The sequence below is a fragment of the Phalaenopsis equestris genome, unplaced genomic scaffold, assembly GCF_001263595.1.
Source record: "Phalaenopsis equestris unplaced genomic scaffold, ASM126359v1 Scaffold001057, whole genome shotgun sequence".
NCBI lineage: Eukaryota > Viridiplantae > Streptophyta > Magnoliopsida > Asparagales > Orchidaceae > Phalaenopsis > Phalaenopsis equestris.
Genome location: NW_018165496.1, coordinates 390,387 through 402,773, shown reverse-complemented (window position 1 = coordinate 402,773; position 12,387 = coordinate 390,387). Strand labels below are relative to the sequence as shown.

General features: G+C 34.4%; 1 protein-coding gene across 2 annotated transcripts in view; it reads left to right on the top strand.

Moving 5' to 3' along the window:
* Positions 1 to 7,192: 7,192 nt before the first annotated feature.
* The window catches only part of LOC110032905, a gene marked incomplete at its 3' end in the record, with an annotated part of 15,984 nt that continues 10,789 nt past the window's right edge, over positions 7,193 to 12,387 (top strand). The window contains 3 exon segments of one of the 2 annotated variants that reach the window (XM_020736690.1): positions 7,193 to 7,263; positions 7,463 to 7,775; positions 8,049 to 8,133. In XM_020736690.1, the coding sequence (XP_020592349.1) occupies positions 7,479 to 7,775; positions 8,049 to 8,133 (382 nt within the window). 2 annotated transcript variants of the gene reach the window in all.

Below are 12,387 nucleotides of genomic sequence, written 5' to 3'. Positions count from 1 at the left end.
CAATATGAATGGTGAGTACACAAATCCGCTCTTCTCCTGAATTAGGGAAGATGAAGTTATAAAGTTGATCATTATAAATGCACAATGTAGTTCAATGATAATAGTTGTAGTGTAGCTGTAATGAATACGAGTCTTGGTGATAGCAAACTGCAAGCACCATAGCTGATTGCTATGGAGGCTGTAGTCTACCATAGTGGTGAACAGTGATGACGTCGTAGGATGTCAGGACCAAAGTCGAGTTTTTTGCAAACTATAAACCACATAGATTCATTACAATAAAAAATACGATAACTGGTGGTAAAATAGACAACTTAAACTTTAATCAGTAGAAATATCCTAATTTTTAAATGTTTTACAATAGCATATGAGTTGAGTTATTTTCAACAACATAACAATAACTGGTGGTAAAATAGACAACTTAAACTTTCATCAGTAGAAATATCCTAATTTTTAAATGTTTTACGATAGCATATGAGTTGAGTTATTTTCAACAACATAACAATAGAACATAATGTCTATTACGAACAGTAAATTAGATAGAATCATCTTGGATGGCTTGGTCACATTAAACATCAATCATCTGATGATCCAATTAGGAGAGTAGATGTTTAATATTCTATTTATTTTAAGAAAGGTAGAGGTAGACCTAGAAAGACTTATGCATATTATATAAAAAAAGATCTTAATTTATTAGAATTAAATGAAAATATGACACTCAATATGATGCAATAGAGAAAAAGGATTCATGTAGCTGACCCCACTTAGTGGGTTAATAACTTGTTATTGTTGGTGGTGAGACCTACAATGTTATATGACATAGAATGTTAGCTTTTAAAAGAGAATAATAAAATTAAGTGATGTCAAGATGAGAATACTTAGGTGGATGACTAACTTTACTCTTAGAGACCAAATGTGAAATGTGTATATTCATGATAGGGTTGGTGTAGCTCCTATGACAAACAAAATTAGAGAGAATCATGTTATATGGTTTGGTCACATTAAATGTCGACCATCTGATGAGCCGGTTAAAAGAGTGGATATTTTAGATTCAACTTATGTTAAGAAATGCAGAGGTGGACCTAGAAAGACTTGGGCATATTGTGTACAAAATGATCTTTATTTATTAGAGTTACATAAAAATATGACACTCAATAGAACGCAAAGAGGAAAAGGGATTCGTGTAGTCGATTCCACGTAGTGGGATAAGGCTTGTTGTTGGTGGTGGTGAGACCTGCAATGCTTTATGCCACATAATTTTAGCGTTTGAAAGAGTGGAGTAAATTAAGTTAAGTGATGTTGAGATGAGAATGCTTAGGAAGATGAGTGGCTTTACATTTAGAGAAAAAATGCAGAATACGTACATTCGTGATAAGGTTGGTGTAGCTCCTATGACACAAAATTAAAGAGAACTGTCTTAGATGGTTTGTTATCATTAAACTTCGACCATCTGAAGATGTGGTTAGGATTGAAATTAGATTTCTTAACATCATAATGATGTCAAGTATGTCAAAGATTGTTAAATCCATTAAGCTCTTTCTAATATATTTTTATTACTTTGGTATTTTCAGCTTCAGTAGTTTATAGATCGTACTTTATAATTTTCTTTTCTATTTACTGTGCGTTTTTTATTTTTGTCAATTTCAGTAGTTTGTAAATTGTACCCATGCAATTTAGGGTTGCCCTTTCTTTTCATTGCATATTATTTACTTTCATTTTTAGTAGTATGTAGATGTATTAATTAAATTTACTTTTCTACTTACAGATGACTTATGGAGGAAGGGGCGGTATACCCCCTGTCAAGGGACTTGTTGGCTTGTGGAAGTCTGTAAGCTGACGAGGCAATGGATGTGGTGGTACAGAGGGAACCACACTGGCACTGCCACCAGTTCCAGGTACCACACCAGTTCCTCCATCAGACGACCCCGACACCACTTTCACCATTAACCACGACACTACCATTGCCATTAGCCACCAACCACCAGCTACGACACTACTACTGCAAACACTCTTGACCAGGACACCATCACAACCAACAGTTGCGATCACTACATCACCGACATCAGCTGCTATTGATGTGAGTTTGAGCAGCACGAGTAGTCGTTATCAGCTTTGGGCAGTAGGGAACACACAAGTTTTGTTTAATGCCCATGTTACTTTCTTGTGTTTTTTCATTTAATAGAAAATTAATTACATGTTATTTTTAAATTTAGTCCCCCTACACATGCTAGCCATTCCATCAGAGATATAATTCAAAGTAAGTAAGACCACTCTTACTTATCCTAGAAGGAGATCCCAATCACAGTTCGAGAAATGTGGATTGGTGAGTTTAAGGCAAACTCCAAACACAATAATTACATTTATTTATTTATTTTCATGAATCTAAAAATTTATAATTTAATTTAAAGAAGTAATTGTTCTGTCGCCCGCGAGGAGCGATCGTCTGTGAGACCAGTTTAGTGGTATATGTCGGACCCACGGGCACCCTTTATGGTTGGGTGATGATGTGTTTTTCATACTTCTTAGAGCCTTGGTCTCTCCTAAGTATCAGGGAATGAGGGATCAGGCAAAGCTATATCGTTGCTCTGACTATGGGGGTATGGGGGCCTCAAAGCACACCATGGAGCCCTCCCACATACGAAGTACAAAGGGAGGCCGATAAGACTTTTTTTTTGCATTAAGTCTTATTTTACATTAAATATATGCATTATTCCATTACACTGATAAACACTAGAGAAAAGACGCGGGCCAACTGTTGCAGAGTTACACGAGCGCACCCATAGGTAATCAGATAAAACCTGGGTTGGGAACATATCGCAGATGACCAAAGTATTTGACAAGATTAATAAATAAAAAAAATTATTTAGTGTCTCACTTTCATTAATGATATGCTTTATTGGAGACCTTCTTAAGGCTCAAGGAGAGCCGATCTCAACAGTCAGCTTGTGGTTCAGGCACATCTCACGATCCTTCTGAGTACGAACTTTGGCGGGAGGCTATCAGCTGAAAGAAGAATGGTAGGGTCAAGGGGTTGGAGTCCCAGGTGTCGGCCTATGATGCATGCCCAGCCTCAAGCACAACCAGTGCAACCACTGTCACTTCACAGGAAGAGGAGATAAGTCATCAAGTTGCTACCCAGGCAGCCACTCAAAGATCAGAGATGAGGGAAAATATCAAAGTTGTGTTGCATTTGGAACCGCATAAAGGGAAGGAGCCAGTGCAGAATGATGGTGAGGCATTATGATGAGGAGAGGACACTGGATAATGAGGAAGATGAGTAGGGGTTTATTTTTTTTATTTGGTTGTGTATTGAACAATTTATTGCTAGCGACTTTTAGTACTATTGTGTACTTGTACATTTCATTTGTTTTAATTCAATTATTTTTCTTTTATTTATGTATATGATTTATACGTTAATTCGTTTTGTTACTGTGTTGTGATATGTTTTGATGGATATGTGTGTAGATTGTAGCAAGGAAAGAGGGTTTTTTTTTCTGATAGTACATGTTTTTGACGGCTTATCAACGATTTTACGATGGTTTATTGATTAAGCGACAATTTTCCAACAGTCCATCAAACAAGCGACGTCCGGGCAAAGTGCTGCACTTTTGCTACAGACAAAGCCGACTGTAAATTTCCACTGTTAACCAACAGTTTACCGACAATTTACTGATAAAATCGAGATACTTTTCTGACATAACTGTAACACATTTCCTATGAACATTTTCGTCAGTTATATAACTGACGGTCAAGCTACAATTAAATGTGGCATGCTTTTGAATCTATAGTGATGATTATGGTACATCAGTTAACTGTCGATTAATGTAAACTATCGTTAAATCTATTGGTAATTTAATTACCAACAAACATTTTTGTTATGTCAACTTTGTCATACCTAAACCTTAGGTGAATATATTACCTACGATTTATCCATTATTGTCGGTGGAATTAGACCGTCGGTAATAAACTAAATTCCTGTAGTGATTGTAGTTGGTTAAGTGTAGTAGTGAGCTATGATGACGTTCGTAGGCCGAAGGGCTATATAATGTTAACTTCTGCTAGTAGAAATAGAATGAAAATAAAATATAAAATAAAGAATGCAACAACTTGTAAAAATCATATTTTTATCCCACTTTCATTTTTAGTTGTCAAAGACCTTATTAACATATTATTTTAGGAACATCATTTTTAATAAAAATAATGCCTATAACAAAAACAGATATAAAAGGGTATATATTGTTTGGTATATAATAAGCCAGGTTTATTTCAATTTATAGTATATCTTAAAGAAATCATACTAATTAAAATGAATAAAATTAAAAATAAAAGCATTCAAATAAATTATCTAAAAGAAGAAATAAAAACTAAATCTATTTTTGATAAATTAAAGGAACCTAAAGTTCAACAAAAAATTAATGAAATGATTACAACTTTTCAAACTACGATATGTGGAAATAATTCGATATCATTTTGGAATCATATAATACATTGTGTATCTTTACCATACGAAAATAATTTTGATGAAAGATATATTCCAACTAAGGCAAGATCTTGTCAGATGAATAAAGCTATCAATGACTATGTAAGTTAGAAATCAATGATCCATTAAATAAATAGTTAGTCTACAACTCATATTCTCTTTGGAGTTTCACTTCATTTTATGTTATGTAAGCTGCTGAAAATGAAAGAGGAAAGCCTCGACCAGTCATAAATTATAAACCGTTAAATACAATTCTAAAATGTATAAGATATCCAATCTCTAATAAAAACCATTTACTTAATAGACTTGTAGAAGCTAAAATCTTCTCTAAATTTGATTTAAAATCAGGATATTGACAAATATAAATCAAAGAAGAAGATCGTTACAAAATGACATTCAATACACCATTTGGACATGATGAAGGGAACATGATGTCTTTTGAGCTTAACAATGCTCCATCTGAATTTCAAAATATCATGAATGATGTTTTTAATCAATGTCTAAAGTATATTTTGGTACATATAGATGACGTTTTGGTATCTTCCTAAGAAATATATGAACATATTATACATTTAAGTACTTTAAAGTAGTTTGTTCACAAAAATGAATTAGTTGTTTCTGCAACAAAAATAAAATTATTCCAAGAAAAAATTTAATTTCTTAGCCTTAACATCTGTAATGCTTCTATTATTCCTATAAATAGAAATATATAATTTACTAATAAATTTTTTAATCAACGTCAAACCAAATACTTTATAATTATATACAATTTTTTATCTCCGTTATTGTGTATCAATTGTTTTGCAGTAAAACATATTATTCGAAAGGATTTTAAAAATCTAGTATCCAAATGAATATGTTTTCATTGGTAAGCTTAATTGACTATTTTTCAATTTTGAATTTGAATTCATTCTTGCCGACTCTAACACTTTACCTGAATTTATTACTTGTGAATTTTTGTAGGGATCAACAGGGGGTAGATCAACCCCAAGGGAAAAGCTCTAATGGAGCTCCGAGGAGTGGGGGTTGAAGTGCCTCAAGAGGTCGAGGCTATCAAGGTTTAATGTCTAAAGGTTAAATTGATCTACACGAACACTTTTATGGTATTCCTCCTACATAAGAAATTGGAGAATCATTTGAGGTTGTAGCTCTAAAGCTTAAAACCATAAAATAAGTATTAGCTTTTGTAACTTATAAATCATCTTATTTAACTAAGAAGCTAAGGCAAAATATTCTGAAAATTAAACTAGAAGATAGCCACATCAAGACAATGCCTTTTTTAGCATAATGATATTTGGGTAGAGCTGCTTTTCCTATTGAATCTCATTTCACTCACAAGGTATATGAAAATACATTGATTCAATTAAAATGAATAGCTATACACCACAGCTTTGATTAAGCAAATGAATATATTTTGTATAATAAATGGGTTATGCAACAACATTATCCATTATCGTGATTGAGGAGTTAACCCATATCAAGATTGACCAATCAGTCTCTCATGAAGCAAATGAAGATATTTTGTATAATAAATGGGTTATGCAGCAACATTATCCATTATCGTGATTGAGGACTTAACCCATATCAAGATTGACCAATCAGTCTCTCATCTAACTTGCAACACAAAATTTTAATAAATTACTGAAATTATGTTAATACTATAATGAAGGCATTTTATTTGACAAACTCTAAGACAAAGCATTCTCTAATGTTTATTTCAAATAAAGATATTCCAACATGATTTTGCTCATGCTCGAAATATTTTGGTGCAAAGTTTAATACTTTGCCAGATAAAATAGAAGACAAATATGAATATTGGGTGGATCTGTACCCAATATTAAAGAATGTGAAAAATGATGATGTGGCAAATGGTTAAACTCTAACCCATTTATTTATAGGTTGCCAAATCCCTTGATATGGTCTTAAAGAATTTGTCAAGGAAAAGATCAATTTAATTTACTTTGGTTTATAAAAGCAGTTTTGGATTAAATGGTGATCTCAAATCATTGAGAAAGATAAATTAAAATAAATTAATAAAATTTTGCAAAAATATGAAGCCGCAAATATCTCTCTATCTAATTCTGTAGAGACAAATAATTTCTCTGAGATTTTTGAGTGATTCGAGACAAAATATACCTATGAATATATGAATCAGATTAAGAAAATAATTATTGAAACCTGCGAAAGTTAGTTCATGAACCTATTCTAAACATGATTAATTCACAAAAGTGAAGACGACGAATCGAAGGGCGATTCTGAAGATTGGGCTAGCGAAGGGCTAGCCCATATCATAACCCATAACCCAAGTGATCAAATGCCACGATTTAATGATGGCGACATGTAACAACAATAATTTTAACAGCTTTTGACGAGAACTAGTGTGTAAGCCCTTCCAACCATGGTGGCTACAACAAAAGTTGGTGGGGTAGCCCACGTATTTCAACTATCGATGCGACGGTTGTAAGTTTTTGTGTGGTGGGGAACCACATCTACTTTGAGCTCCTTTTCTTCCACTAATGATAGCGGACTATTTTTTTCTTATTTTAGTAGACTACTTTCTAAATGTGTTATCCTTACGATATATATTTTATGTCATATTGTATTAAGTTTGATGTCCTTTTTCTTATTTTAGTAGACTACTCTGAATGTGTTATCCTTACGACATATATTTTATGTCATATTGTATTAAGTTTGATGTCCGCTTACATCTATGTAAGTTTGGTTACATTTTAGGCTGTGCCGGCTTGAAATAGTGGTCCCAGTTTGCCCTAAGAAGTCTTCCCCTGGTGTGTAAAATCCTTGGAAGTGTGTAAGTTTTATTTATTTTTAATAATGACCCAGTTTGCCATAAGAAGTCTTCCACTGGTGTGTAAAATCCTCTCATAGTGACTGTAAACCCTTGGAAGTGTGTAAGTTTTATTTATTTTTAATAAAAAGTTGTTGTGAATAAAAATTTGTTGTGAATATTAGCTTGTTCATTGACAGCCCTAACTCAGGAGTCATGCCGAAGGTGGCATCGTTGCCGAAGGAGATAAAGAGAAAGGAGGCGGGAGGTTCTGGTGGTATGGAGAACGCTGAGGCGCCGGCCAAGAAGAAGAAGTCCAACCAGAGTTTGGATGCCACAGGCTCTTCCTCCTCCGGTCCTCCGGCGACACCTGCTGCTTCTGGTGGCGCATCATGCAGCTTTCCCATGAGCCGCGTGTGGCGCCTTGTTCGCGGCGAGTGTGGTGCTCGTGGTGGTGCTGCTGCAGAAATCCGCACCACTGCTGATGCCGTATTTATAATCAATAAAGCTTCTGTATGTACATCTGCTCCACTTTTATTTCTTTCCTTTCGATGTCATTCTTCTTTAAAAAACTCCGTTGGGCAACAGTAAACGCGAACGAGAACGCACTGGGAGAATTTGAGGTTATGCATGCCAATCCATAGATCGTAACTTTAATTTGCTTCTGTGGTTACAGTTTCGGCATTTAGCTGGATATTGGCTCTCTGCTGTCGGTTATGACATAACTCGTTGAAGCAGATTCCTGCGGTATCCATATATGATGTATTTGTTCCTATTGTGGTGTAGGAATTGTTCTTGGAGCGGTTAACGGAGGATGCTCATGCCTTGGCTAAGATGGAACGAAAAAAACATCTCTCGTACAATCACATTTGTAAGTTGTTTTTGAAAGATCGAGTTGCAGTGTGTCATGGTTATACTCTTTGTTTGCTTTCAGATGCTAAATCTTTATCACGTGCACTAACTATAGGGCTCTATTCTTCTTATGGATTTGGGGTCCTGTTTGTTGGCCAGAGTATGTCTGGTTTTGTTTTTGTCCTTGTTGCCTTGCATGGCTGATGGGAGCTGAACACTGTTTTTGCTTAGGTTATTATCTTTTTCTTAGATGTTATCCGAAGTTATTCATGTAAGTTATGTTCGTGATCCGTGACCATCCCTTCGTTATAAGCTCACTTTCCATAAAAAGGGATAAAAGATGCAATTGGCCATCCATGCATCTTTGAAAGCATACAAAGGAATAATTGATAGACTTTTTTTAGTAGTTGAAACACTTTCTCCAAGTCTAGAATAGAGGTTTTGTGATGCTCAATGCTGCTATAGTTTTGATGATTGGGAGACGGACTAGGCATTAGCTGATTTCCTTACATTTTTTGTTTGTTTAAGATAATATAGGATAAATCAAATATTGATGTTTAGCAGAAAGTCACTCGCTCATGGGTGGCTGTGTATGGTACAATTTGCGGGAACAATTTAGTATGTGCTTTTGTGGTTGTGGTGCTACATGTAGTTGGCGAAGTTGCTGGACTATGTTGACCGCATCTGCAAATGTGGGCTAGTGTGCATGCAGCATCGTACTGCTTATAGTTGCAGATGGCTGTCAAATGATGTTTCCCTAATTATGTCTATTCTTGGGGTATCCTTTAGTGAAGATAACAAAGGAAAACAAACAAAGTGCATGATAGCAACATAGAGAGGCATCAAAAGATTGACAAAGAAATACAGAGTGGTACAGAGTTTGTTGACCAATTGAAGGGGCCTAGAGGTGGGACTTGGGCATGTGTGCAAAAAACTTGTAGGTGTTAAGGGTATATGATGTCATCTTTTGGTTGGTTAAAATTTTGCTTTTGTGTGTTCAATGTGCATGTGTGGAGGGTGCTGCTTTTTGTTGAAGGAGAGAAGTCATTGGAGTGACCTTGTTAGTGCACAACGGTGTGTAAATACTATAATAGTTGGCATTTTTCTTATTGTAAGTGTAACTTTTGCATGAGTTCAAGGGTGTACATAATTTTGTATCTGTGTGTGCTGTACATATGCATGCAATAACTTTGTTTATATGATCTATGTCCTTTTAGTTATTGATGAACATAAGGCTGATAGTTAATCTTGTAATTTAGTGTTGTCTCATGGTTCCTTTGTATTGTAAACACATGGGTGGCATGTTGAAACTTAGTATGGGTACATTATGATGATGGAATTTAGAGGTGGACTCTAGATTGTTGGATAGGAGTAAGGCCGTATTGAAAGATTTTGGGTGATTCGCTGGCCTTGTGATAGTTGCCAGCATGGTGCTTGATGGGCTTGTATTCCTGAATTTATCTATTTTAACAAATATATTATTAATATAAAATTAAAATGAGGATCTAATCTCCCTAAACTAAAACTAAGTTTAAGAGATGTAATGATTTACATAAACATGTAATAAGTTTCTAATATAACAAGATTTCAATGTGTTGTTCGACCAACATAGATTTGAATGATAATTAGGTTGACCCTATAAAGATTGGATTGAAACCCTAAAAAAAGAATAAAGCAAAAATAGCAAATTGGCCGGATAGAGGATTGATAATTGAAATTTCTCAAAAATTTGGAGATGGGATTATGTTTGATGAGAGGGAAGAGAGTTGTAGATTTATTGTTCAATATTCATATATGAAGTATAATCTTATGAATATGGGAGCTTTAATTCTTTGATTTGAACCTTATTATAGATTATAAAGAGAATCAATCTTCTAGCGGCAAACTGGCAAGCTCTTCAGAGAAAACATAAAAATACTCATTCATCATAGATTCATAGGAATACTGCTTCTATCACCAACCTTTTTTGATTGCTTCTAATTGTGCCGAAAATACTAATTCACTAGCCTTCCTCCGTTTGTTTACTTTGATACAATTAATGAGTGAGGAAACTAATCTTTTTGCCAGTATGCAGTAGTAGCATAATATTTAATTAGCTAATTCATACTCAAATCACATCAAACTCGGTTCTTGGTAGTTAAATTAATTGAAATTTGAATATTCAACTAGATATCGCAATATTAACAGAGTATGGAGTACTAACAAACATATTATCACTGGTAGGTAGCATAGCATGTAAAGAAGAGTAAATTGAATAGGTTCTAGATGTAATTTAACAAATAACAACTCAAACATGAGCAATGTGATGCTCCAGAATAGAAAAGTGCTATAGCAACCACTTCTAAAATTTTAATCATACCTATAACCACAGCTAAAATTTTTTTAGCTTCTGGAGACGACTAAATAAAAACTTGATCTGATGTTATTTTCATAGTGTGTTTGGATGGTTCACCTTTTTCCTTTAAAGTTAATTTATTTGAAGTATGCCTTTAACCCCCTGCTTGCTCTATCTTCTGAACTCTTCATTGTACTCAACCTACACAATCATTGGACCATTATGTTTTATGTGGCCTTTGTCCTCACATAGAGAGCATTTCTTAGAGTTCATCGAACATTTTTTTGAATGTGGCTTTCTACATGCAGCCCAGCTATAATTGCGCGTTGGCCAGCCTATTGTTGTTGCTTTTGTTGTTGTTCATAAATATTCTTTTATTTTTCTGTAAATTGACCGCCTCCCCTATTTTCAAGTGGCATTTTTTAATTAATGTTCTCTCCTATGTCTCACCATGGACATATGCTCTAGGAGTCTCTCACCATCCCCTAGTTCAACAAAATTCTTGATGAAAAGTGGAATCAAAGGCCGATGCAATTGATCCCTTAATTTTCTAAAAAATTGTAGCATTTCTTACCTGGCGGACTAATCAGTTGTGAATCTTTTCTTGACAATGATGTAAGTTCTATCTCATATTGTATTACAAACTTTGATATTCGAGTCAGATTTATAAGACTTAATTGCTTTTGGAACAGGAGGAACAAATCAATGTTTGAACACTAGCTCATTGAACTCATCCCAAATAACTTGCTCCTTGAGTTGATCTTCAAATTTTTTTAGACACTGGCCTATCCACCAACATTCTGCTTCTTTTTCTAGTACAAAGATGACCTGAGATATTTGCCTATCAATAAGATACGTCATGCCTTTCAAGATTTTCTCTATTTTGATCAACCAATTCTCAGTTGTTCTAGCATTCACTCTTCTCCTAAACATAGATGGCTTCAAACCCTAAAATAATGTCAAATATCAATTTTAGAGAACTAGTACTTGGGGTTTCTTGTGGGGCTGGCGGTGTAAGTAAAACTACATGTGATTCATGCACCATAAAGATTGCATCTTTTACATCATTTGCATCATTATTTTCATCATCTGCAATTGCATCATATTTCTTGATATCATAGAAATAGGATTAATGTCACTAATACATTATGGTGCAACATTTTTTAGGAATTTCAACAGCTGTGCCATATTGCACTGCTTTGTAATTTTTTTTCTTTCATACACTCTCTGTCATTTTATTTGCAAATTATTATATCATAAAATATTTTTATATATTCATTAATCATATTAATATATTTTATATTGTATGTAGCATACAATGTATAATTAATGATTTTTCTTGCCATTCTAAACCCAGTCATACTCTGTAGTAATCGTATGCTATTCAATTTGCTTCTTTATTAATATTAAATCAACTCAAATTTTTGTATTCAATCCTTAGAAATCAGTTGCTCGGATACAATTATTTTTTATTGAATGCAGAAAGGTGGGTGTGATGTAGCTATTTGAATATAACTCTAACACATATTATGATATACTACTTGTCGGAAGAGTGAGCGGCATGCATACGTATATATGTTGGAAAACAGGCTATGAAGTGTGAGTTGTGTTGTAGAGAGAATTCATAAAACAAGTCATCAAATACACGCCTATCTTGAAGAAAATATTAGAGATGATGCGGCATGTCACGGACTAACTTTCTTCTAGTCACCCGTGCGGCTTTAGCGCTCTTTCTTAGCACTAAATCAGCCTTACCCCTCACAACACTGGACTTATGAGCCCCAAACACTCTTAAGAAGAATAATAGAGAGAAAGGAATAATTAGCACTTGAATACTAGAATGCTTTGATTCAATGCTTGGGTAAATACAAATGAGGGGAGGAGCTCCTATTTATAGCCTCCTCCATGTCTTTGGCCTTTCATCTAGCCAATGTGGGA